General features: G+C 42.7%; 1 protein-coding gene across 6 annotated transcripts in view; it reads right to left on the bottom strand.

The window, feature by feature from the left end:
• Window positions 1-27,903, bottom strand: part of COL27A1 (collagen type XXVII alpha 1 chain) — a 239,406-nt gene that overhangs the window by 169,244 nt on the left and 42,259 nt on the right. For 3 of the 6 annotated variants that reach the window (XM_075120654.1, XM_048823074.2, XM_048823076.2), the window contains 5 exons: window positions 19,860-19,913; window positions 11,617-11,670; window positions 9,511-9,564; window positions 8,343-8,360; window positions 461-505 (listed from right to left, as the gene is read on the bottom strand). In XM_075120654.1, coding sequence (XP_074976755.1) covers window positions 461-505; window positions 8,343-8,360; window positions 9,511-9,564; window positions 11,617-11,670; window positions 19,860-19,913 — 225 coding nt within the window. The remainder of the gene's footprint in view (window positions 1-460; window positions 506-8,342; window positions 8,361-9,510; window positions 9,565-11,616; window positions 11,671-19,859; window positions 19,914-27,903) is intronic. The other 3 variants (XM_048823075.2, XM_048823077.2, XM_075120655.1) reach the window with 2 other exon arrangements.

Raw genomic sequence — 27,903 nt, 5'->3', positions numbered from 1 at the left:
TCATTGCTATTTGACTGCAAACATCAGATTTATCCAAATAAAAAAAGGGGGTGGAACGTGAGTTACAGTCAAGTACTTAGTATGATGTGGTTAGTTAGTAAACTCCAGCTGAAAACTTAATGTAAAGAAAAAAGAATGAGTATAAATCTGCCCCTATTTCCATTGTATAAACTTGCACAAGTTTGGGCAATAAATGTTGCAAATAAATTAGAAGCTTAAATAAGTCCCTCCTTTCTCCCTGCCCCCACTGATGTTTGGTTAACATATGTGCATAACTCCCAATTAGCATGGGAGTTAGCTGCATAAATCGTCTCTCTATTAGGCTGGCTCCAAAAAAGCACTTTGATTCCACTGAAAAGCTTGGTAAATGACTCAGCCTGATTTCAGATTATTAGCAGATGAGAGATAAACTACAAAGAGGGATGGATTTAAAGTCTTGGAACCTGGAAGGGGCACTCACCTGGTCTCCAGGATGACCTGGTGGTCCAGGGTAGCCTTTGTATCCCTGTTTAAAAATATAAGAGTAACAGAACAAAATAATCAGAACTTTGTTTGAATTTCTCATCCCAGCTCAGTACTATTTAAGCTCAGTACCAATGTGGACACAAGAACAAATGGATATAAACTAGTCAACTAGTTTAGACTTGAAATTAGACGAAGGTTTCTAACCATCAGAGGAGTGAAGTTTTGGAATAGCCTTCCAAGGGAAGCAGTGGGGGCAAAAGACCTATCTGGCTTTAAGATTAGACTTGATAAGTTTATGGAAGAGATGGTATGATGGGATAACATGATTTTGGCAATTAATTGCTCTTTAAATACTCATGGTAAATAGGCCCAATGGCCTGTGATGGGATGTTAGATGGGATGGGATCTGAGTTACTACAGAAAATTCTTTCCTGGCTATCTGGCTGGTGAATCTTGCCCATATGCTCAGGTTTAGCTGATTGTCATATTTGGGAAGGAATTTTCCTCCAGGGCAGATTGGAAGAGGCCCTGGAGGTTTTTCGCCTTCTTCTGTAGCATGGGGCATGGGTCACTTGCTGGAGGATTCTCTGCTCCTTGAAGTCCTTAAACCACAATTTGAAGACTTCTATAGCTCAGACATAGGTGAGAGGTTTTTCGCAGGAGTGGGTGGGTGAGATTCTGTGGCCTGCATTGTGCAGGAGGTCGGACTAGATGATCATAATGGTCCCTTCTGACCTTAATATCTATGAATCTATGAAAGCTCTATAGAGAAGTTTCCTCCAAATCTATAATCCGTTTTATGATTCATGCTAACTTTTCACCTCCCACCTTTTGTCTGTTTAGACTAAGCTCTTTAGGGCAGTCAGCTACCATGTGTGTGTACAGCGCCTAACACAGTGGATCCTTGTTCTTGGTTGGGGCCTCTAGATGCTACTGCAATGCAAATAACCACCACTCGCAGCTGGATTTTCAGTATCACAGATGAAGCTGCTTTGTTTGTACCTGAACATTATCCATTAGGAAGGGCTCAATCTTAGAATGGAGCTGGAAAAAACATATCTACAAAATGATCTACCTGACTAGTCACATTCTCTATGTCCTGCAATGACCTCCCCCAATTCCCGTTAAATCAGATTCATGGGATGAAATCTTGACTGTATTGAAATCAATGGAAATTTTGCAACAGACTTCAATACAGCCAGGATTGCATCCATAGATTTTAAAGCAGAAGAGACCATTTGGGTCATCTAGTCTAGCCTCCTGCATAATACAAGCCACAGAATTTCACCCAGCAATTCCTGAATCAAGGCCAGTAACATAGGGTTCAGTTATCACATATATCTTTCCAAAAGATATCCAAGAGATGGAGAATCCATCACATCCTTTGGTAAATTGTTCCAATGGCCAACTACCCTCATTTATTTATTTTGCCTTATTTCCAATTCAAATTTATCTAGCATCAACTTTCAGTCTTTGGATCTTGTTATGCCTTTGTCTGCTAGATTAAAGAGCCCGCTGTTATCAGGCATCTTCTCCCCTGTAGGTACTTAAAGATGATCAAGTCATCTCATACTTCTCTGATAAGCTAAACAGGATGAGTTTCTTAAATCTCACATTACAAGGCAGGTTTTCCAGACCTCAGATTATTCTTGTAGCTCTTGTTTGAGCCCATTCCACTTTTTCAGCCTCTTTTTTGAAGTGTGGACACCAGAAGTGGACACTATTCTGGTAATCAGCTGGCCAGATTATGTGGTACATCTTTTTATTAGAGGATAAAAGAGTTTATTATTTTCACTGCCAACAAACAGACCCTTCATTTTAAGGTGTGGTTTACATTCTCCAGATTTACTTAGATCTCCCTTTGTATATCAAGTAACATGCTTGGATTTTATACTCTTTGCCTCCCTTTATTATGTTACTGTAGCTATTTAAAATAAACTAGTCTCCATAAAGTAGAGGCAAAGCACATCAGAAGATTACATTTAGTTAGGGACTAACATGATAATTGGGCTACTACGGAGGACACAAAAAATAGAAAAATGTAACTTAAAACAAGCTGGGGTGGGGAGAGGAGGGGAGGGGGAAGTATCAACATTTAAATAAAAATATAGAAACAACAAAAATACCTTCAGGCTGAGTTATAACGGTTAATTATTTCCTGATCTATAACTTTATACCTAGTCTTGGACTGGAGATCCAAAGATGTCACTGTAGTGTAGTCAAACATGTTAGGTGGCCTATTTTTCCCCCTCTGGGAGCCACAATGGTACCCTTTTCGGCTAAGTGCTCAGCCCTTCAGTTCACTCACCAGACAAGTGACTGGACTTTGCTTCTGCTCAATTGTTTTTTTATTTTTCCCATGTGATCTTCTAGGACCTGCAGCCTAACTCCTCCCTCGCAAAGGAACGCAGCCCTCACAATGTTCCATGTCTACTTCCCATTCACGTGCCTCTTCACTCATTATTTCAGATATTTGGGCTTGAAGAAACACTCACTCTCTCTCATGACCCCATTTCTCGTGCTTGATCCTGCTGTTACATCACAATCCTGTGTTTCATCTCTCTCTCTCTAGCCACTGAAAGTCACACACTGGGACTTCAATGAAAGATCAAATGGCTGGGGGTAAAGTAAGCCTTAGCTGAACCTTCTATAATTAGTTAACATAGGGTCTGGGCCTGATCCAACGTCTAATCATGACAATGGGAGTCTTTCTACTGACTTCAGTGGGCTTTGGATCAGGATCATAATACTGAGAGTTACAAAGAGGCCTGATGGCTCAGGTAATGGGATAAAGTGCTTTTCACCCGCGGATCTCCAAGCAGGCAGTGACCAAAAGTTCTCGCATTCCAAAGGCTGTTGGCAACCTGACATTGTCTCCATTCATTTCCTAGTGAAGGAGAGTCTAGATCACAAAAGCCAACATTGCAAATGGTAACCTCAACTCACCAAGAGCTCAAGGACTAAACGAGCAGGGAGAGTCTCATGCCCTTGCCAAGCCCAGGGAGAAGTTAACCCTGCTGTCTCTGTATCAGGCCCTGAAGCTCAACCGAGAGGGGTCAAGGGTACCAGCAGTAAATTTGAGATGTGTGTTTTGGTAGCTTCTTGATTTGGGAATGGGAGGTTAGACACTAGATTGCAGTTTGCAAAGCTATCAGCGATGTGTGATGTTTTTTTCCCCCATACCGTAGCATTAATAACCTGTGCTAGTTTTAGATCTTTGTCCCAGATCATGTACCCATACCGGGGTTTTGGCAAGTTGAGAGGTAAGGGGGGGTGGGTGGGTTTACTGATCAGACAAATGCGATGAAAAGACTCTAGGGCTTACTGGTTTCCACTGAGCACACCAGGCTATTCCTCTCTTTTGGCTCTGCCCTCCATCTTTATTTCCAGCTCCTTGGGGACCTGGAGGATGTGGGACTTTCACCTCAGTCAGGCATAGAGGGTCTATGGTTGATTACTGGACTCACATCTGACATCAGTCACTTTGCAAAGGGCACTCGGCGGGAACACTTTGCAAAGGGCACTCGGCGGGAACACTTTGCAAAGGGCACACTTTGTCACTGTGACTGGCAGTGTCAGAAAAACAGCAGGAGCCAAAACTGATTCCAGAGGCCTCCAGGTAGCCCCATGTCAAAATGTAACGTCTTTGCTTCTATACGTAATCAGCCGCTCCAGCCACTTCTCCTGACAGGGCTGGCATGAATGGGGACATCACACCTTAAAGTGAATGAGTAACTTCATCCAGAGGTAAGAGCAAGGCAGTGCCATAGGTGGCAAATGAAAAGAGCTGGCTGTTTAAGTATTGTACAACAACCTCCGTGCCCAGCATCTTCATATACACACCCTGAAGCTAGTGTCTTGGAATCCCAGATTGGGTACCTGAAATGTGCTTTCAATTTGCCATCAGCCTAGAACCATTCTGAGATTTGAACAGCTAGCCAAAAATTATACTAGAAGGCTGTCTCCTCTTCCCTATCCCAGAGAAATAAAAGGGCCCTTTTTCAGTCCTTTCCATAAGATAGGCTCTGTCAGGAGACATAGCTGCAAAGGTCAAGATTTAAAGTTTCTGGATTCCTGATGTTCAAACAAATCTGAGCGCAGACTCTTGCTCCTCTTTTAAAAGTTTCTTGATGCACAAAACTCTGGGATCTAAGCAGCTAAACTGGGACTTGGAAGTCCATCTGTTCGAGAGATAGCAAATCACTTCATGTCAATACAAAAGAGTTTCCCTTTTTCTGTCTTGTTTAGACTGTCAGCTTATTTGGGGGAGAGACTGTGTCATTATTTATATCTCATGTGTTGCCAAGCCCAGATTTGGTGGTCTACAGATAATAAACAGCAACAAAGTTGGTACTAAATGAGGGAGACGTCCTTTTCAAAAGAAATCTATGCCTAAGGCATAAAAACAAATGATCTCCCACCTAAAGATCACATCAAGGACCTGATTTAGATTTTAGAATCAGAATCTATGGAGGCACAGGAGAGTTAGTGACTTCTGTATCTCAAATCCAAATCAAAGCCTATCACTGGGGTCAGAAAAAATCAAAGAGCATTGTTCATGCTATGAGGAGAGATCCCCTACAGACAGAAAGATGTCCTCAAAAAGTCACAGATCTTCTGAGCTACATTCATATCAAGATCCCTTTCCAAGAATCCCCCCAGAGAGATTACATTAGAAAAATAAGGAACATTTTAGCTCCTCCTCTTCCCCTCAAAAAAAATTATCAAGAAGCATGAAAGCTTCTTTTAGATAAGGCAGATCCAGGAATTTGATTGCTTCATAAGATTTCCTACCAGCCCCAATTACAGCATGAGTAGAAGAAGATCTGGAGACTAGAAGATCTTGAGCTAAAGTCTGCACCATGCATCATGATGTTTTTATATATAAAGCCAAGTGAATAGCTCTCAAGTTAAATATACAGACCGTATATTATTGTTGCATCCTATTAAATATACTCTTCACTATTTATGGCTAACTCGGGGGTGTTTAAAATGTGTTTCTTCACATAAACTGATGATTACCACTGTCTGAGGTTAATCATAGCTAGGGACTGAAAAAGCTCATGCATTTTAAGGCTGGCTGGTATGTGAAAGTGTTTACCTGCTGCAATACTCTTTAAATAGCACTGAAATAACAGAGAAGAGTGTATGAAAACAATTACATTTGCTCTCCTATCCAAACACTTCCTGATGATTACAGTGCGATTAAACACAAGGGGCTGTCACTACAAGGGGAAATTACACTTCACTGAAGGATTTGCTCAGCTGTGACAATGTTTATAATCCACACTGTCATAGCGACAGATGACAATTCGCATTTCTGTGGGAAACAGACAGGCTTCAGCAAGCAGACCTTGGGCAGTGGCCAAGCTGGAAGAGGCCACTGAATGCAGCCTATTTGGAAAGATGGTCTTGAGGCTGGAACCCTGAACTGGCAACCCAGGAAAACTGGGTTCAGGTTCCCAGCTCTGCCTTATATTCACTGCATGACCTTGGGTGAGTCACTCACTCTTTCAATACCTCTCAATCAGGCACAGCCTTACATTCAACTACAATAGCAGCTGTTCTGTCCTCAGCAACATTCTGTCTCAGGACATGTTGCACAGTACTTCAGTAGAATCAATTTGCAAGATGGTCATATTCTGCATCCGACAGCCAAATGCCAAGAGGCATTTATGAGCTATTAGTTTTCTTTAATGCACTTCCCTTCTGGTGCCTCAGGTCCTGCCACCATTCTCTAGAACTGCTGTTCAGCAAAAACAAAATTCACTCCTTGTGAAGTGGATGAGCAATGTCTCTCTCTCAGACCACACCAATGTTTTTGGTATCCCTTGTTTGAACAGCTGTTTCACATACCCTGTAGCTGGGCAAAGGCAAAAAATATTTGTGGGCACTCAGAGACCAGAGTATCCAAACCTACAAAGGAATAGACGGCGTGTGAATTTACATGGTACATGTTTGCTTATGGTACAAACCATGCCATACAGAACTACAGGCCTTTGGTAGCGGCTCCATCTCAAAAAGTGCAGAGCCAACTGCTTCTTTCAGAAAGAAAAATGTTTGTGGGAGAAAGAAACCCATGAGGGAAACTTCTGTCTCTTTGGAAGTTCTTACACAGAGAGTTTACAAACAGATATGAATGGGGTTCCATCCAAACCCCCTGCATGATGCTCTTTTCTGACTTGTCCCATAGAAGGACAGTACCTTTTTGCGTTTGCTTATGCCAATTTTCAAGACTTTGCCATTTTCTTGTAGGCTAAATGGGCTGCCTGCCTGCAGCCAAACACCATGGTATTTTCACTGGGGAGATGCCAGCAAGGAATACAGATTAAAAATTGTTTTTCCAAATATTTCTTCAACAGCTTTAAAAAGTTTTCTTAATTTAGAAGGCTAATAAAATCCAGGCAGCACCAAAGCATCTGCCAAGCCAGTTCCTCTTTTTTGCTGCACTGAAGGAAAATCCCACAATCCAACTTACTCGTGTCCTTGAAGAAACAGAAACACCTCCTCCCCCGCCCCCTCCGCAACAACCCCTGAATGTGCTTCAGGTTTTCCAAAGTCTGGTGTGGGACCTGTGCATTGGCTTTGGGTCTATTTGTTTAGTCTCCTACTCCTGCTCCATTCTTTCCACCATAAGCCCATTGCATTTTGCTGATCACAACCGCGAGGCTTCGTTTTATGAGCTGCTATGCTAAGAAAACTGTGTTCTTTGCACCTAATTCATTAGAATCAGTTTGAGAAAGCTGAGTGTGGGGGTTAGCTAAGCCCCAGTCGGTCCACTGCCTGGCTCTACTCAACAACTCAAGCGGAACAAGCACCACTGCCCCTTGCAGGCGATTTCTACTTCCATTCCCTCTCCTACTTTCCCCAGTATTTAGGAATAGGATAAATAAGCACAGCTCCCCCTACTGTGAATCTACTGCAGATGAAAGGGGACCAAGTGACAGCCCTGGAGTCTGAACCCCTCTAGCCACAGAACAGGAACAGGTGGGCAGCCACAGTGAAAGTTCTCCAAATTAGAGCAGTGCAAAAAAAAATTTAAAAAAAAAAATGGACTTTTTGTTTTTGAATTGCTGGTGAACCAAACAACCCTCCATAAAAATGAATTTTGGGTTGAACAAAATGTTTTAGTTCAATTTCAAGCATCTGTTTTGGACTGAAAAAGTTAAAGAAAATTTAGAAATGAAAAGTCATTTGAAAGCAAAACATTTCGTTTAGAAGAGTTAAAATGGAAACCTTTCCATTTTTTAAATTAAAAAAAAAAACAAAACAAAAAAAACCCACCTTCCTCCTCCCCATGCCCAGCTGAAACAACCGGGTGAAATTAACACTACTTTGCTAAATATTTCTGGGTTGCTGAATTTGCATTTTTTCTAGAAAAAAAAGTTTCAATCAAAAAATTCCACCTCACTCTACTCCAAACGCCACAGCCCCTATACTGAGGTAGGGGTGTGTGTTTGTGTGCACGCCCATGCGGGGAACAGGGCCAGGGAATTGCTGAGAGGGACAATTCATTCTCAATGACCCATTCACATCTTGACCCCTCTGCTGAGATGATCAAAAGGGTGGCAATTAGGATGGTTAGTTTTGCAATGTCAATATTTGCCATCTGGGAATGGCAATGAAGACCCTGAGACCCATTTCACATAAGCCACTGAAGAGCTTCCAGCCACTATCAGCAGAGCTTGCTCCACATCAGCAACCTGGAAGGAAATCCCTACTACTTTGAAACTTTCACCAAAGTCAAAGTCATTAGTGTATCAAATAGTAAGGAAGAAGCAATCAGGCATCCCATGTTGGGGGATAGTTCATCTCCAGGCTGGGAGAGGTCTCATTCATGCTCCCTAAACGCCATTTATTTCAGTCTTTCTACTCACCACACTAGATTGATTCTTCTTTGCAGCAGGGTAAAACAAAAAACAGAATTGTGTTGGGGGCGAAAAATGCTTCCACACACACTCATGCAAAGCTGTGGAATTTGCCACCACTAGAAGCATGGACACAATTAATAGTGCTAGCATGGTTGGGGCACTAATGTGGGAAAGCAAACACCAATGGTGGGACATGGCAGTGAGGAATCTCACATTCCAGCATTTGAAGGCATTCTCAGACCCATGCACATTCCTGGTGACATTTGTGCTGCTGATGGCACATATATGGAAGCAAACAAAGCAGATCCATGTTAATTTCAAGCTCCATTCAAAATACAGAGAGAAAGAAACTCCTTCTCCAAATGCATATGGGTTGGTCTTGACCAGAAAATGTGGTCAAGCTTTAGTGGGCTCAGATAACATGCACTAACTAAGCCATACCTAAACTGGTACCTTAATATAGCTCCTGCCCACACTAGAATATGATCAGCTTTAACTGAAATAAAGATGGTAGCCTGCATTCACCCTAGGAGAGGGTTGCATTTAGAGGAAGCATGTTCCAATTGGTAGGGTGCTAATCTTGGAAAACCCAGGTTCAGTTCCCTGCTCTGCCACAGCCTTCTGGTGTGACCTGAGGCAAGCCACTTACCCTCTCTGTGCCTCAGTTTCCCAATGGTGAAATGGGGATAACAGCACTGTCCTGCCTCACAGCATGCTGAGAGGATAAATACATTAAAATTTGTGAGATGGTCAGATTCTATCGTTTTGTGGGCTATATAAGGACCTAAGACAGACCAAGTTTAGAATGACTTGGCTAGCATGTGTTAGCTAAACCTGACCTAAGCCTGGACACTTTTCCTGGTCAATACACAGAGTCAAAGGGCAGAAAAGCGGTCTAGCCCAGTGCCTAGAAAAGCAGAATGCGAGTCAGAACTCCAGTGTTCTAGTCCCTGCTTCTGACATGATCTCGTCGGTGTCATTTAATCTCGGTGCCTCAATTTACCCATTTGTAAGACAAAAACAACAACCTGCTTTCCCGACACTGAGTGTTGAGGCTTAATTAAAATATTTGAAAGCACTTTGAAATTTTAGGGTAAAAGATGCTTGAGAAGGGTACTTACAGTTATTTATTGACAATATTGGTTTAATTAACTAGAAATGGAAATGTGCTTACCTTCCGACCAGGTGGTCCAGGAAGCCCACTCAAACCAGGTAAACCCATGTCTCCCTGTAAAACACAAGCATGCCTCATTAGTTTTCAGCTGTTTTTATTCCCACTTGCTGTATAGTCTTATTGAAATTATTTGTCATAGAATAGATTCCACGATAGAGGGGCTGAATTGCTGGTATCTGTGACTCGTATTCTTAATTCCTCAGAAATCCACTAAAAAAGAATTTATAGAAGTAAAAAAGTGCCATTAAAAGATAACTGTAAATTCACAATCTCTTTATTAATTGGCTCACCTAAACAGTAAACTGGTGAATTAGCTGCAGCTACTGTGGGGACTCCAGGTTTTCACCAACAGAATGTGAGCCCTCTTTTCAATTCTCTCCTTCAGCTGCACACTGCAATTGCATTTGGGAGGATTTTAAATAGCAGAATCCTGTCTTTTAAATGCAGCATGAACAACAGGCATCGGCTGCTTCCACTTGTCAAATCCAGGAGCCAGGTTCATAAACTACCCTACTACTACCAAAGTGGCTCAACCCATTGCTCCAACTCAGTCTCAGATAGCTCTAAGATTAAAATAATTTTCCTTGTATACACAATGTTGGTTGATCTTTTCCTGGCTGCTTAGAAGGAGAGATTTGTTGGTTGCCTGTGCTCCTGGGAAAGGACTGAATTCAACCCCGATTGGTGTATTAGAAATATCTTAAGAATGGACCAGGCCCTTTGGTGCAAATTATTTACATACCACATCCGGTTCCTTACTTACAGTACAGTTTGGCTTTCTCTGACTAGACTCAACGAACTCTTAGGACTTTAGCATCGACTGTCACTGATTATTTCAGTCTTTATTTAACATGAGTTTGGCATAAGTAGCTGAAGAATTAGGCATTACTCCAAACGCTTGCTGAAAGCTCTGAATTTCTATAAATACCATCAGGCCTTGTTAACATGGGCTAAGCATACTCTGGGCCTTACTCATGCTTACACTAGGCATACTTTGTGAGAAAACTGTTACATGTCTTTCTGGTAGATGCTTTCCATGTCATACCCATTCTGAAGCAACTCGAAAAATGTCAAGGGCACCTCATGCTGTTGAGTTGAAAGAATAATTTCAGTGTTCTCTAACTTCATCATCTTTACTGGTTTTGGGTGTCTTAATTTATGGCCCAAAGGCACCTGGCTTCAAATTAATAGTCCCTTCATGGCCAATGCTTTCCATTAACCGTATATGAATAGGAAAAGTCTCATGTGTGAGGGAGAGAAAAGAAGTTCATATGCATTGGACATGAGTTATGAACTCGGAAGTGTGCTGGCACTAATAAAAGAACAAATCAATACACACATTAGGCTACTCTGATTGTTCCTCTGTTAATTTCAGTATTTATGTGAGCCCCTATTACCAGACATCAGTAAAAACCAATTCACATGTGAAACAGCAAAAACTCAGATCTTAATTTATTGAAAAGGTCTAGCAATAGAACCCCTTGATCCTTAACAAAGGCTAAAACCAAAAATTAGACTGTACATTTTGGTCTTGCATGGTTTGCACTGATGATTAGACTTCAGTGGGGGAAACAAAAATCCATTCTCACACACCAGGGTCAGAGTATATGCAACCTACTTTGAGTACGATGATCAAGATAAATCTCTCCCCCTCACCCAGACAGCTAGGTGGGTTTGGCAGTTAAGCCACTGGATCAAAAGATCCAAGCTGAGTTTCCAGCTCTGCTGCAGAATCCCTCTGTGATTTTGAGCAAATCACAGACCCCAGCATGGGCTGGGAATATGGGTACATACCCAGGGTTCCAGGTTCATTTATACAACCTGTGCTGACACCAGCGCTGCTGTGTCTTCCCTGCTATTTTTAGCCATGATAGCCAGATTAAAGCTAATATGGGTATGCCTACACAAGTGCAATCACACCTCTAGCTGAAGTGCAGACACAATCTTTTAATTCTTCAGTCCCCTCCATCTGTAAAGTGGGAACCTCTGAGGCTTTTTCTGCTTAGATTGTAAACTCTTTGGAACAGGGACTGTGTCTTGTTAGGCACATAGACAGCCACGAGAACAACAGGACCCCAATCTCTGTCTAATAAAAATGATGCTTACCTTCACTCCATTATGAGCTTTTCCAGGTGACAGCCCAGGATCCCCTTTTTGGCCCTGAAACAAGGAATTAAACTCATGACAATATTTGAAGAGATATAATTTTATACATTTGGTCTTGTTTGAACGGAGCCTTTAAATTCTAAAACTATTTTATTGTGCCTCCTCTCATCCCCTCCTCCCACACCTGTGAAAGTTTTCTTATATGGTTCCACTTTACTGGTGCATCGGCTGGGGTTGGTTTTTTAAATCGTTTGTTGCTGCTAAAGCACTAAATGTTTTAAACTATTTTTGGTTGCATTAAAATAACTAGAGAAATATCTGGAAGAAAGCAATGCCATGCCTTCCCATATTTACTGGATAGTTGTGATTTCCCTCCCACCCACCCCACCCCCAGTTTTCCCCTATAAATTACCATCACAAAACAACACTCCAAGCCCATTGCTACTGCTAAGTAGTACGGGTCAGCAACTTACTGTAGATGCTGTTTCCAGATTTAACTGTAGGGGACAGATGAAACCAGAGGGAACAGTATACTAATTAGGAGCTAGCAGCGGCAAGACTCAAGAGCAGTAGTAGGGCTTCTCGGCTGGCAGATGAAAGAGGCCCATTGTATCTTAAATGGTGGTATTCTTAATTTTCCCTTCTCACAGCTGTGACTCAAGTTGCAGGTTTTCTGCTCCTGCAGAGAAATCAGGGATTTAGGATCGGGATTTTCAGAGGAGCCAAAGGGAGTTGTGTGCCCAGGTCCCAACTGGAATTTCAGTAGGATTTGGACACCTCATTTCAATAGGTTCCTTTGGAAAACCCAGCCTGAAATCTTAGCAGGTGGGGCCTGGCCAAATGGGACACAGAGAATTAGTTGGGAGCATGTGAGGGCAAAAGGTTGGAACGTACTAGATTCTTCTGGCATGTCACAGGTAGGCTTTAGCACATGCAGAACCTTAGATCTGTCTAGTATCTCTACTACAATCTGGTACCTAACACTCAGAAGTCTCAATGCTATGCCTCTATAGTTTCTTCCCTTTTGTGATCTTAAGTAAGTCACAACCTCTGTATGCACATCTGTAAAATGGGCATTAGTTACCTACTTGCATGGGACAGTTGTGAGGGTCAATTAATGTTTGTCAAGTGCTTTGAGGTCCTTTCATGAAAGTTGCAAAGAAGTATTTTTAACCAGTGTTTCTCATTAACAGCATCATGGTCCGGTTCCAGCTAGACGAGCAGCTATTCCTCCAGCCTCACTGTGACGGGCTTATGTTGACACTTACTTCCAAACAGTGTAAATTTCCCTTTCCCTCTGTCCCCCACAAGCCGACAGGTTTGGTCAGAGACTTATTGGACGTAGACTGTAGAGAGCACTGCTGACTTGATGCAGATGTATCTGTACAAATTCTGAATGAAGAGTTCTGGGTTTGCCAAACAGTAAATTAAGTCATGCAGATAATCTCACTTTGCATGCAGCTGTTATCGTCCCTGCAGTTTCTTTCTGTCTGTGGAATCCTCCTTTGCAGGCCTCTGAGCTGCTTATGGGACCTGCTATTGCTGGGAGCATATTAATATGGTTGCTGTAAGTGTTCTCATGGAATGTGGAGCATTTTTTATTCTGCAAAAGCAGCATTTTTTCCTGCAGGCAGATGTCTTTACTTTATGTTTCCTTCCCAGTCACATCTTCTTAGCTTGATCACTTAGAGTAGTGTAAACTAAGTAGTAATTGCACTTCTACAGCACCTTTCACTGGAGGATCTCAAAGCACTTTTCCAAGACCCTGCCTCACAACATGCTTGTGAGGTAGGCGCTATTAGATCCATTATATAGGTGGGTAAACTAAGCCACAGGGAGCTTGACTTACCCCAAAATCACACTGCAAGACAGTGGTAGAACCAAGAATAGAACCCAGGAGTCCTGATGCTCAGTTCCCTGCTCTAACAGGCCATATTGTTTTCCCTTTTCATGGGAAAAAAGTTTTTTTTCCTATCTGTAAAAAATCAGGAGCTGTGAAATTAAAATACTCCAGCCCAGAAATCCGACTACTAGCAGTGTTTTAAACATCAAGGTTTCTAGAGCCAAACCACACTCCCAAAGGAAATTTATCCTCTCTGTATCATTATAGAAATGAAGATTTATTCAGAAGAGCCACTAACATTTCAGCCCAAAAGGCCTCCAGATGATAGAGAGAATCCCCATTCCAGGAACAGCTTTTACACAGCTTTACAAAACATTGTTTGGCTGATGGAGAAACCCTTCCCCCCCAACACTGAATGCTGTTAGGACATGGGCAGATCTACATCAAGTCATGTTCTCTGTGTATATAAAATCTCCCGACTGTATTTTCCACTGCATGCATTCGATGAAGTGAGCTATAGCTCACGAAAGCTTATGCTCAGATAAATTTGTTAGTCTCAAAGGTGCCACAAGTACTCCTTTTCTTTTTATCAAGTCATTAGCAAGACAACAAGCATGGTCTTTAGTACAACAGAAGTCCATGTCAAATTGAGAGATTATCATCATCCTCACTAATTAGACATGAAGTCACCTGCTGTTGCAAAGTGGCAAGAGGTTCATGTAAACAGTTGTAGTATTACAAATATATGAGAAAAAAACAACAGTTTAAATTCTCTGGGAGTACAAATCGAAGCCCCATCATCTCAGGCATTGGCACCCTGACAGCAGGATTGTCTGGCTATGTAGACTCCCTCCTCAGGTCCTACGCTACCAGCACTCCCAGCTATCTTCAAGACACCACTGACTTCCTGAGGAAACTACAATCCATCGGTGATCTTCCTGAAAACACCATCCTGGCCACTATGGATGTAGAAGCCCTCTACACCAACATTCCACACAAAGATGAACTACAAGCCGTCAGGAACAGTATCCCCGATAATGTCACGGCAAACCTGGTGGCTGAACTTTGTGATTTTGTCCTCACCCATAACTATTTCACATTTGGGGACAATGTATACCTTCAAAGCAGCGGCACTGCTATGGGTACCCGCATGGCCCCACAGTATGCCAACATTTTTATGGCTGACTTAGAACAACGCTTCCTCAGCTCTCGTCCCCTAATGCCCCTACTCTACTTGTGCTATATTGATGACATCTTCATCATCTGGACCCATGGAAAAGAAGCCCTTGAGGAATTCCACCATGATTTCAACAATTTCCATCCCACCATCAACTTCAGCCTGGACCAGTCCACACAAGAGATCCACTTCCTGGACACTACGGTGCTAATAAGCGATGGTCACATAAACACCACCCTATACCGGAAACCTACTGACCGCTATTCCTACCTACATGCCTCCAGCTTTCACCCAGATCACACCACACGATCCATCGTCTACAGCCAAGCTCTACGATACAACCGCAATTGCTCCAACCCCTCAGACAGAGACAGACACCTACAAGATCTCTATCAAGCATTCTTACAACTACAATACCCACCTGCTGAAGTGAAGAAACAGATTGACAGAGCCAGAAGAATACCCAGGAGTCACCTACTACAGGACAGGCCCAACAAAGAAAATAACAGAACGCCACTAGCCATCACCTTCAGCCCCCAACTAAAACCTCTCCAACGCATCATCAAGGATCTACAACCTATCCTGAAGGACGACCCATCACTCTCACAGATCTTGGGAGACAGGCCAGTCCTTGCTTACAGACAGACCCCCAACCTGAAGCAAATACTCACCAGCAACCACACACCACACAACAGAACCTCTAACCCAGGAACCTATCCTTGCAACAAAGCCGGTTGCCAACTGTGTTCACATATCTATTCAGGGGACACCATCATAGGGCCTAATCACACCAGCCACACTATCAGAGGCTCGTTCATTTGCACATCTACCAATGTGATATATGCCATCATGTGCCAGCAATGCCCCTCTGCCATGTACATTGGTCAAACTGGACAGTCTCTACGTAAAAGAATAAATGGACACAAATCAGATGTCAAGAATTATAACATTCATAAACCAGTCGGAGAACACTTCAATCTTTCTGGTCACTCGATTACAGACCTAAAAGTCTCAATATTACAACAAAAAGACTTCAAAAACAGACTCCAACGAGAGACTGCTGAATTGGAATTAATTTGCAAACTGGATACAATTAACTTCGGCTTAAATAGGGACTGGGAGCAGATGGGTCATTACACAAAGTAAAACTATTTCCCCATGTTTATTCCCCCCGTTCCTCAGACGTTCTTGTCAACTCCTGGAAATGGCCCACCTTGATTATCACTACAAAAGGTTTTCTCCCGCCCCCCCAACTCTCCTGCTGGAATTAGCTCATCTTAAGTGATCACTCCCTTACAGTGTGTATGGTAACACCCATTGTTTCATGTTCTCTGTGTATATAAATCTCCTCACTGTATTTGCCACTGAATGCATCCATTGAAGTGAGCTGTAGCTCATGAAAGCTTATGCTCAAATAAATTTGTTAGTCTCTAAGGTGCCAGAAGTACTCCTTTCCTTTTTGCGAATACAGACTAACATGGCTGCTACTCTGAATCCAGTGAAACTGTGCCCCTTTACAACAGCAGGGAATTTGGCTCAAAAAAAAAAATAGTACTATTTAAAAGAACTTTTTACTTACAGATGCCTATTAAGATTCCCCATAATGACAGGAACAAGGTGGAATTCTTAACATGGGGTACATTTAAAAAAATTCATTTGTTTGACAATGTAACAGGACAGCTCTAAAATGCAGTATAAACTTACAAGTGATTTTATACCATGGTATAAACACACAGACACACCCACCCCTTGGTCAAATAAAATTAACCACGAAATCCCTAATGTGCAATTGACCGCCTGGCCTTATCAGTGCCCTGTTAATTCAGCTGATAACAAGTACGCTCCTGGTTCTCTTCCTCAGTGACAGTGATTTGTTCTAGTCATATTTTCCAAGCTGTATCTGTCTGGGAAAGTTTGGTCTCCATTGCTGGATTGCTTGTTTTTTCCAAGCTACTATTATTACAAAGTGCTATCTAGGGAAGACCTCAGCTAGCTGCCTGAGTGCCTCTTAACAGGAAAAACTGAGGCCAGCACTACTTAGCCTGCCTCTCAGGGGATGGATTTTCAGAGATACTGAGCACCTGCAGGTCCCACTAAGTTCAGTTGTAGCTGTAGACACTCAGCACCTCTAGATAAAAAGTCAGATCCCAGATGTGGAAGCCCACCTGTCAAGATTAATGCAATGTGGATTCATTGCAAAAGTCAGAGAGATGCGTGCAAAGTCTATTCTGCCCTTCTTCTTCCCCAGTCTGAGAAGTTGGGCTTTAAATACCAGCCAAATGAAGTAAGGCAGGAAGGAAAGAGAAAACCACAGCACTCTGTACACGCCTGCCAAGAGGTGGCACCTGAAGAGATAGAGCTACCCAGTCTGTATAGTGTGTTGTAAAAACTTGCAAAAAAGTCACTGCTCAGGGGTGCTGGAACAATTTGTACAGTGGGGATGCTGAGAGCCATTGAACCAAACTGTAAACCTTTTATATGATGGAAACCACTTCAAGCCAGGGGGAGTGGAAGCACCCCCAGTTCCAGCATAACTATGTCACTGCTCAGCTGATTCTCTGGCCAGATGTAGATTCATTCTCAGCCCAAGACTTAGCTATGGTTTTCATATTACTATGGGACACTGAGCTCTCCCTCTGCCTTGGAAAGCATCGTGATGAACCACCTACCACAGCTGATGGTTGTCAGCCTAGAGGCTCTCTCTTTTCCTTTACTGGGACCTTTTCAAGCCACTGACAAGAAGTTAGACAGACTTGATTAACCAGGCTGCTCAGAAACTCTATATTCTGCACTAGCTGGAGGCCCATGTAGCTACCAGAGTCAGACTCATGAAACATTTATCACCTCTGCTCCATAGACAGTATTGGACCCCCAACTTATTTCTGGATGTAGTTCATGATGTTAACTTTGAACTACAGTTTGGGTCCTGGCTTCCTTTGAAACCACCTCTTTCCTAGTGCACCTACAAGCAAGGAGGGCAGCTGGGACTCTTCAGCTATCAGAACGGTGATCAAGAGGACTCATCAAGGTCCAAAGATTTGAATTTGACAGAGCTGAATGTAGGGTGTTCTCAGTGCTCGGTTCCAGGACTCCTTCCGCACAGTAGTCCAATAAACCCCAACATGTGCTGATCATCAAAGCATACTGTGAAATGTAGCTTGCCTTGGCGATGATGAGTTTTTCTTATGGATTGGGTGGGGAAGGGAGCATTGTTTTCTCCAAGTTGTCAACTGTGTTCCACTATTCTGTATAACTTCACTGCACCTTAGTAGGGAAAAGCATTGTAACTAGAATGCATCTATGATCTGCATTGGTCCATTTGTCTTCCCATCAAACATTTAATGTCTCAAGCCCACCTGTCCAGAATGGTGTAAAGGAAAGAAGAAAAATATTTTTAAAAAAATATATAAATCACATGGCAGGGTCAAGACAGCGGAAGAGAAGAAAGCTTGGACTAAATAATTGTTAGTACCAGTGATGATTTTTCGCTATGTACAAGGCAAGGGGAATTGACTTCCCCCACAAAAGAGCTTGAATTTGCAAATTGCAGATCCCAAGTAGAGTTTGCAGGGCTGACAGCTAGGATAAAAAGATCTTGATTTGACCTGTAAAATTCAACAAGTGAGATCCGGAAGTCATTGACAGGGAATAAATACAGAACACCAAGATGTAGACTTTTTATAACCTCACTTTTCAGACCATATAACTACACTTTTAAATACAGAACAGCTGCTGTTCACCAGCACATCTCTGGTGCCTACTTTTTAATTATGTAGAGGCAGAATGGCAGGTTGCTAGACTCTTTGCCCCAGAACATCAATAGCAATTGAAACATCTCTTCCTACTGATGTGCTAATGAAAATAATCTACTCTTATTTGCACCTTCTGTTCAATTTGATGTGAAATCCTAAAGCTTTCACTTTGTTAGTGCTTAACAGAGAGATTTTCACTGATTCCCTCCTCCTGCATTCCTTTATAGGACACTAAATTCTGGTCTCACTTGGGCCACCAGTAGCTCTAAAGCTATTTCTGATTAGGTCAGGCCCCAAATAGAATCCAAATTTAGGACTTTTACATTTTCTAGAGAACGTGTTTATATAATGAATGAAGCTGGATATTAGAATGGAAGTTTCTGGAAGAGGGAATGTTGGCCAACACACTGGAATTAGTCCCTATTCTTTTCATCTGCATCTTTAACAATGTATTCTAGCCAGCCAGGCGAGGCCTTGCTTCTGACTGGCCAACTTTTTGATAGCACCTCTGACAGTACAGCACTTGGGCTATTACTGAACTGAAGTGGAACTTCTGTATGGGAGTGGGGGAAAGAAAAAGGAGAGGGGCAGAAGTAAAGGCTTTTGGGGGCAATCAGTAGAGGAAGGAGCATAGAACTTGGTGGGGGTGGGGGAAGGCAGAGGTCATCCAAAAGGAAGCAACTAGGGAAACTTGAAATACAACAGAAGAGGTGATGTACTGTGGGACTTTAGGGTCCAGGTAGGATATTATGTCCCAGGTTACTAGGATGTCCTTAAGATTTGACACTTTCAGCTGTGTTGGACGTAACTGCAGTCATTGACAGCATAGTGACTAACCCCGCTGAGTTCTGTCCTACCATACATTGTGCCCAGGCTCAAATCTGGGATAGATTCTTTGCCTCTTTGCTGGCTGATCCCAAAATCTTGGCCAGGACTCTGAAGTGAATCTTTGCATGGTATTAAAGGGGGTATCAGGCAGAGGAAGAAGAATTGGGTGGAATTTTGGAGGGGAAGAGGAGAGATGGAAGGGATTTCAGGGGAGGGAGGAGACAGACAAAGAAATACTTTGCCAATTCTGCTGTCTGGGTGGTCTGGACTGGAGTAGCAGTCACACAGCTGACTAAGAGTGCTGAAGAACCCACAAGAATTCACTAAGCACCCAAAGAAGGCTGAACAACAACAGGGGCCTTACAGGATGGAAGTCTGATCTTGTGGAGGATGAAGAAATCTGTGATACTATTGGGAGCCTCGTGTGAATTTTGAGGGTACAGACGGCATGCCTTGCAATGCTGCAGGGAGTTTCACAGGGTGTAGGGAGAGGACCTTGCTGTGTTGTGTGTGAAAAGAGGTGATGAAAGAGCCCTTACAATTATTTCCCTAGGGAGTCGAGTAGCCTTATGTGCTCTCTCTCCTTACTGGGGTCTCCTCTGGAGCCAGAAGGCAAAAGCTTTTCACATTGGTAAATACTTACTTTAGGGCCAGGTAGACCAGGGCGGCCAGGGTTTCCATGGGGACCAGGAGAACCCTAAAAAAAAAGAAAAAAAAAGGCATAATAAATCTATACAAATCAACGTTATTCAATATGGATGGAGCCAAAACCCCAGCTCCAAGCACCCCCGAACTTTGAGGAAGCTCAGATCCAGGCTCAGTCCAATCCCCAGGAATGACACAGGCCTTGTTTATACTAGAAAGGTTTTGCTATACCTGCAAACCCTCCTAGAGGTGATCCAGGTCCCCAAACAAAATAAGCTACACTGAAAAAAGGACTTTTTTGGGGGAAAGGGGGCAATAACACTACATCTACACAGGGGCTTTTGCCAGAAAGCAATGTTGGTTGGAGTTTTGCACACTCCGTACCAACATAACTATGCAGGCAATACTTTTAAGTGTAGACCAGGTCACCATCCCGAAACATCTGTAATTAACAAAAGCCATTCCTGGCAGCAGGAGGGATAGAGCTGGTGTGAGCATTTCAGTCACTCTTCCCCTCCATGGAATCAACACAGCTTCAGTTTGCTCCTCCCAGGAGGGAGGTGGCTTAAGCAGAACACTGATTAGGCAGCCCTCTTAATTAGCCAGCAGTAACAAGGAGATAATGGCACTGTGGCTGGACAGGGCTGACCCCGTTTTAGCAGAATGTTCTTGTATGGCAAATACAACTGTAACCAGACTGAGAACATGAGCAGTTTGCAATGCAGAGACACAGGGGATGCAAGATGGTTTAAAAACCTACCTTCACATCAATGCACAACTGCAGGAGTCTCCCACCAGAGTGCAGATACGCAAAGTGTCAGCAACCACTTTAGAGAGCAACCCACTAACTACTTGCAACTGCATTAGCAATGGCAGTAAAGTGGTGATCTCTCTCAAGTGTGCTGGGCTTCCACATAGCTCCACTGACTTCAATTAATACCAGGCCTCAAGTCTAAGAGTTTCTCTGCAATCGCATTTCCTATAAAAAGGAAAGGAGTACTTGTGGCACCTTAGAGACTAAAAAATTTATTTCAGCATAAGCTTTCGTCTACAAAAGCTTATGCTCAAATAAATTTGTTAGTCTCTAAGGTGCCACAAATACTCCTTTTCTTTTTGCGGATACAGACTAACACGGCTGCTGCTCTGAAACCTCACATTTCCTATGTGACCTGACTTCCTCCCTAGGGACACTAGTCAGTGGAGTTATGCTAGCAGACAATAGGACCTTTAAACTCCTGGCAGCCTTGGAGGTTTTGTGCTTAGCCCCAGTGTGGTACCAGGGTGCATAAAACATATGCTGGCAGAAGTCTGTAATAGAGACATAATCCATGTCAGTCAGGGGTGTGATTGTGACCGACAGAGCTGTGCTGGCAGAAGTCCCTAGCATAGACACAGCTGTTCCAGCAAAGCTGTGCTTTTATCAGAATAGCTTGTTTCATTCATGGGAGGTAGCTTTACTACAGCAGTATAAAGTGTGCTTTGTGGGCATCGCTGCATCCTCATCAGGAATCAAAATAGTTGCAAAAGCCCCAGAAGGAGCAGCGATTTGGGGGATCGAGAAGACTGTATATATTTAGAGCGATTTACTTGGCATTTTAGAATAAGCAGCAGGCACGTTTCTGAGAGCTGAAATAAGGGGAAATAGAGGTACTTGCTACAATGAAATTTTAACGGTTTAACTACTTGTTTAACCTTCAGGGCACATCCCCTGAAAAGTGCTTGAAATTTTGCCTTTTTAGAGGCTCTGATGAGACTAGAATGCAAATCCATACTGTGATTGGCATATGGTAAAGTCCCTGTTTAAAATGAGCTTCAGTTTTCCCCAGTGGCACTTAAATGATTCTTTCATTTCAAAAATAGATACATCAGTGATGAAAAATATAGTCTGTGGCCCTCACTCAAAAAGCTATAGCAATTTTCTCTGCCTAGATACTGTGAAAGTAGAATGAATTATATTGAAATTATAATTCATTAAAGAAATGCTGCTTGAAGGGTTTGTTGAAATATAGTTGTCAGGAAGAGAAACATTAAGGAGTGTGAGACAATAGGTCCTCAAACTAATTAACCAGGAGCTCCTACTGAGGTAGGAGATAGGATATGTATGTATATTTGTCAATTTGCATACTAACGTTTACCAGTTTCTGCTTCGTTTTGTCTCTTATGTTAAATTGGCTTTGGCTTATTTGTATAAATAAGTTAGCTTGAGCCTCAGAGAGGGGCTCACATATCTGGGTGCATTGGCAAAGCGCTTTCCTAATAAACAGAGTGGTCTGACAAATTATGTGAGTCCTGAATCTGACTTTGACAATACTAAGGGCAACTGGCACTGTAAAATACCTACAATAGATGATATATAGCAATATCTCCTTTTAAATCATTTATTAAAAGAACTCAACATGTTTTCCAAAGACTATTTAAGGAGCTATCTGGAATAAGAAGCTAAAAATAAATTATCCCAGGCTTTGTACAGAGCAGAAGCAATCTGCTAACTTTTCAGGCAGAGGTAATAATGCTGCTAAATCCCAGAACACGTTCCTGGGAGGCGTAGCAATTTGAAGAGTCAATTCTGAAGATTCGCATTCTGCCAACATGCACAATCTCTACACCACCAGCAGAAGTACTTTCATTTACTCTTGATTTAAAGGAGGAGCATAGATTGGTGGATAAAGAGAAAGTTATTTGGCTGCTTTCTCAGCTCTGAGACAGTAATATTTGCTGTCATCATTCTGCATGTTTGGGTCCAGATCTCCCAGGCTGTGATTTCCAAAGGAGACAAATGGAATTAGTGTCCAACTAACAAAGGAATTCAGTGCCTTTAATCGCCTTTAAAAGACACAGTCCCAATTTTGCCCCAAATCCCTAAATGGCCCCCTCAAGGATTGAATTCACAACCCTAGGTTTAGCAGGCCAATGCTCAAACCACTGAGCTATCCCACTAGTTTTATTTCGTTTCATTAAAATTGTGGGTTTTTTATTACATCTGTTAGCATGAGCATTTGTTGAGCCAACAGATCTGTTGGGGAAGAGTTAAAACAGCTTTTGTAAAGGGAAGTCATGCCTCACCAATCTGTTAGAACTTTTTGAGGGGGTCAGCAAAGACTTGGACAAGAGTAATCCAGTGGATATAGTGTACTTGGATTTTCAGAAAGCCTTTGACAAGGTCCCTCACCAAAGGCTCTTCAGCAAAGTAAGGATTGATGGGATAACAGGGAAGGTCCCCTCATGGATCAGTAACTGGTTAAAAGACAGGAAACAATGGATAGGAATAAATGGTCAGTTATCAGAATGGAGAGAGGTAAGTAGCAGGGTCCCCCAAGGATCTGTACTGGGACCAGTGCTCATCAATAATTTCATAAATGATCTGGAAAAAGGGGTAAACAGTGAGGTGGCAAAGTTTGCAGATGATACAAAATTACTCAAGATAGGTATGTGCAAAGGAGACTGCAAAGAGATCTCACAAAACTGGGTGACTGGGCAACAAAATGGCAGGTGAAATTCAATGTTGATAAATGCAGAGTAATGCACATTGAAAAACATAATCCCAACAATACATAAAAACTGATGGGGTTTTAATTAGCTGTACCTCTCAAGGCAGAGATCTTGGAGTCACTGTGGATAGTTCTCTGAAAACATCCCCTCAATATGCAGTGGCAGTTTAAAAAGTTAACAGAATGTTGGGAACCATTAGGAACAGGATAGATAATAAGACATAAAATATCATAATGCCGCTATATAAATCCATGGTATGCTCACTCCTGGAATACTGCATGCAGTTCTGGCCCCCCCATCTCAAAAAAGATCTATTAGAATTGGTAAAGGTACAGAGAAAAGCATTTTTGTTGCTCAGGGGTATGAAACAGCTTCCATATGGAGAAAGATTAAAAAGACTGGCACTGTTCAGCTTGGAAAAGAGACGACTAAGGGGGGATATGACAGAAATCTGTAAAATCATGAATGGTGTGGAGAGGGTTAATAGAGAAGTGTTAGTTACCTCTTCATATAACACAAGAACCAGAGGTCACCTGATGAAATTATTAGGCAGCAGGTTGAAAACAAGCATAAGGAAGTACTTCTTGACATAATGCACAGTCAATCTGCAGAACTCGTTACCAGGGGACGTTATGAAAGCCAAAAGTATAACTGGGTTCAAAAAAGAATTAGATACGTTCGTGGAGGATAGGGCCATAAATGGCTATTAGCCAAGATGGTCAGGGTTGCAACCTCATGCTCTGGGTGTCCTTAAGCCTCTGACTGCCAGATGCTGGGACTGGATGACAGGGGATGGACCACTTAACTGCCCTGTTCTGTTAGTTCCCTCTATAGCATCTGGCATTGGGAAACGTCGGAAGACAGGATACTGGACTAGATGGACTATTGGTCTGATCCAGTATGGATGTTCTTATGTACATCATCATGTTTCACAGAATGAGAAGTCTGGCAGAGCAGGGATTGAACACAGGTTTTCTCAAGTCCCAGGCTAGTGCCCTAATCATTGGACCAGTTTTCCTCGCTGTCCCTGATTAAAGCATTTTCCTAGGGTCTTTGGGATCAAGGAAATATTCAGAGCCATATAGCTGTGCAAAGAAAAAATGTCCTAATTATAGAGGGATTAGTTTTAATGACAGAGCTTAGAGCAGCAACATCTCTATAAAGTCAAGATCCTAAAATGTCTTCACACATTAGCAGTTAATGCAAGCAGTCCAGAGCAAGGTCTAAAGCACCAAGCCAGATTTATAAAGCGAGGGTAGTTCAGCTGTTATGCAAGTTCAGAGTCAAACATCCCAGCTCAAATCCCATGTTACAGCTTGGTCTCCTTTTGGTGCACATTCATGCGACTTGTTATCCATCATAATACAAGACAGAATTCTCAATAAGAAAGCGATAGGCAGCAGCACAACCTCCAACCGGGAACAGCCAATGCTGATTGACGCTGACCCAGCTTCCAGCTGGAAATGCAGAATCTACAGCTACAGCTCTGTCATGGTGGGAAGAGAGTTACAGATAGCGCGATTTTCCTGCTTGTCCGCAACTTTTTTGGTGTCTGTGACTCACCCTGCAGCAGCGGCTGCTGTCTCATGGGTCTGGGCTCAGCTCCCCTTCCTACTCAGACCAAGATTAGGGTTGTGGTGCCGGGGTGGAGGGTGCTGCTATGGATGGTCGGTGCCTACATGTCTGTCAGGGCATTTTTAAACAAAAATCATGGAGCAGTCACTAAATCCGTGACTTTTACTAAATTCACCATGACTGCTCTGTGATTTTTTTAAAAAATGCTATAACAAATCTGTAGCCCTATCTATGGCTAAACTTCCAGTCAGAAACTCATGGGCTAACAAATAATGTACCTAACACTGTTCATAGGCAGACTTTTGCAGCACAACTGTAGGAAGCATTAACCAAAAGCCAGCCTGAAAAGGGACCAGTCTTCAGTCCAAGCAAAGGCCTGCAAGATCAGAATTCTCAACACCAAGTGATAAGATATGCAATAAGATAAACACCCAGATCCCTAGTTTAAGGGGTTGTTCCTATACTATTGAATTCAATACGAGTTTTAGCATTAACTTCAGTGGGATCAGAGACATAGGGAGGTGAACAGAACATGGGGTTAGCAAGATCAAAATAGCAGACATCCATCTCACTCGAAATCTCCAAAGTATCCCAGTCTGACTAAGTGGAAGGCAATGTGCTGCTGGTGTAGTGGGAAGTCCAACCCAGAAACCAGGGCATGGCAGTGATCAAGCCCAAAGGTTATGAGTGTCTCATTTAAAATGTATAGTGCAGCTATGGAGAGACAAGGGCGTAGTCTGGCAAGAGTCCTAAAATGGTAAAAAATAACTGATTTTGATATGTTTCAACACGGTTAGCCCTTTAATCTAAGTTTACACCCACATTCTTGGCAGAGGAGAAAGAGTCAGCATGGTACAGCTAACCATGAGCAGAGTAACAAAACGTACAGGACAGCATCTGCCTCCGGAGCTTTGAGCAGCGAAAATCTGAACAGGCAGGCCCTATAATGGCACCTGTCTATAATGGCAATGGAAGTAATTGGTGGAACTTTAAACTGCACCCTCCAAGCCCACATACACATGCCCAGATCAGTGTTAAGATGCTATATGGAGATGGTCTCTGTGTTCTGCCAGCCCGTGGGTGCATTTATTCCTCACCTATCTTATCGTTCCTCTCCAATCCCACAGGCAACTTTCACTCCTCTTTCATACCGTCTCACCATCAACCACCTCTCGCCTTTCATCAAATCTGCCCATAGGCAACTACAAACAACCCACCCCAGCACGCAGCAAAAATGAAAAGAGAAACCACCACACCTAATTTCAATTCATCTATCTCAGAAACAAGTGCCCTTATGCATAACACATGTCCCAGTGACACGTACCCCAATTAAACCACTAATGGAGCTAACAGCTCCTCTGCAACCCAATCAATCCTAAATATAACAATGTGTGTCTCAGATGTTCATGGAGCCATTCTATTATCTCCTGTAGCCAATGGCAGATGCAACTACCCCTTCATTTACACTGATCCCAACAGCGACTATTCAGCTCATTACGCTTCTCTTTCAGCTATAATAAGTGATCACGAAAGACGGTGACGCTCCAACTCTGTAGAATCAGCCGGTCCAAGTATAAACTCCTGCCTAGCAAACATTCCAAATCAGAGGGAGTTTGCTAATAAACCAGGACATCTTTCACCTTTAGGTCATAGCTATGAATATAAGGATAGTAATAAACAAGTCATTGTCATCTAATAGCCGTGGGGCTGCCTATGCAACCTCCTTGTCTCAGTTGAGTCTTTGCTGCTCAGGTGCCCATCTCTCCACCATCACAAGCTGCATGCTTATAGGCAATTTCAACAGAGTGCCCTATGATTAAATGGATATGGGGAATGACGTACCCTTTCACCTCTAAAACTTATTCCTTGACCAGAACTCCGGAACATAGACACTTAGGTCATAATCTCTTTGGAGCAAGGACTGTCCTTTTGTTCTGTATTTGTACAGCACCTAGCACAGTGGGGTGTTGGTCTATGACAGGGGCTCCTAGGTGCTACCACTATACAAATAAATAATAATGGATGGTAGGAAAACCAGCAGCCTCCCAAGTCTATAGTACTCTCAATCTTGTCCCTCTCTCTCACACTGAAGGCACAAAGAATGTATAAAAAGCCAAAGCAAATCAAAGCCCCTTCTTAACTGCACAATCTCATCCTCACCAACCCTTAGCCACTCCAGTAAGATCAGTTTTAACTACTCCCACCTGAACTAACCACTCACAGAGGGAACTTCACCAAAGGCATATTTAGGACAGCTCCTCGGCAAAGGGACCACATCAGACTACTAGCACAAAACAACTACAGCTGCAACATTTGATGCTCCAATCCCAGTTAACTGCCTGTTATATGACATGTTGAAAGGCAGCTTCTTCTCATCAAACCAACAGTCTCAGAGACATCCATCCCTCTATCAACACGCACCTCACAAAGACAGTGTCTGTCCAATCTTCCTTTCAGCTAACTACTCCTGTGTTACTCAGCCTAATCCAGTTTTCATTACCCTCCCCTTCCAGACCATCAGGATTACCTATCCCTAATCCGTATCTCCCAGACGTAGCCATCTTTCCATAGATGAGCTATGCTAGAGCTAGCTGCTACCCTCTATTCATGCTCTTCTAGATTAAACCCTACTTCTTTCCCCTTCAACTAAAAGGGTCGGTATATACTCATAAGTATTATGACTATATGTAATCATCATCATCATCTCATTTCTCTCTTTTCTTTGCATCGGATGGGACAACATTGAGTCCACCAAGTTAGGAGCTGAAATTCTACCAGCCTCTATGTTATTCACACACACAATCTTGGCTCACTCTCGGCACTGCTTAAACAATAAAACCCAGCAACAAGTCGATTTATATCTGAAGTCTTCCAGCCTCGGCACCAGAAATTCCATGGAAAGTTTTATCATGGGACACTGTTTTAATCATCAGCAGTCACCAGAGAATCAGCAGCATGGAAACCAGGCATTGAACACA

This window comes from Caretta caretta, chromosome 16 (genome assembly GCF_965140235.1).
Source record: "Caretta caretta isolate rCarCar2 chromosome 16, rCarCar1.hap1, whole genome shotgun sequence".
NCBI classification, from domain to species: domain Eukaryota; kingdom Metazoa; phylum Chordata; order Testudines; family Cheloniidae; genus Caretta; species Caretta caretta.
This window is presented reverse-complemented; position numbering and strand designations above follow the sequence as displayed.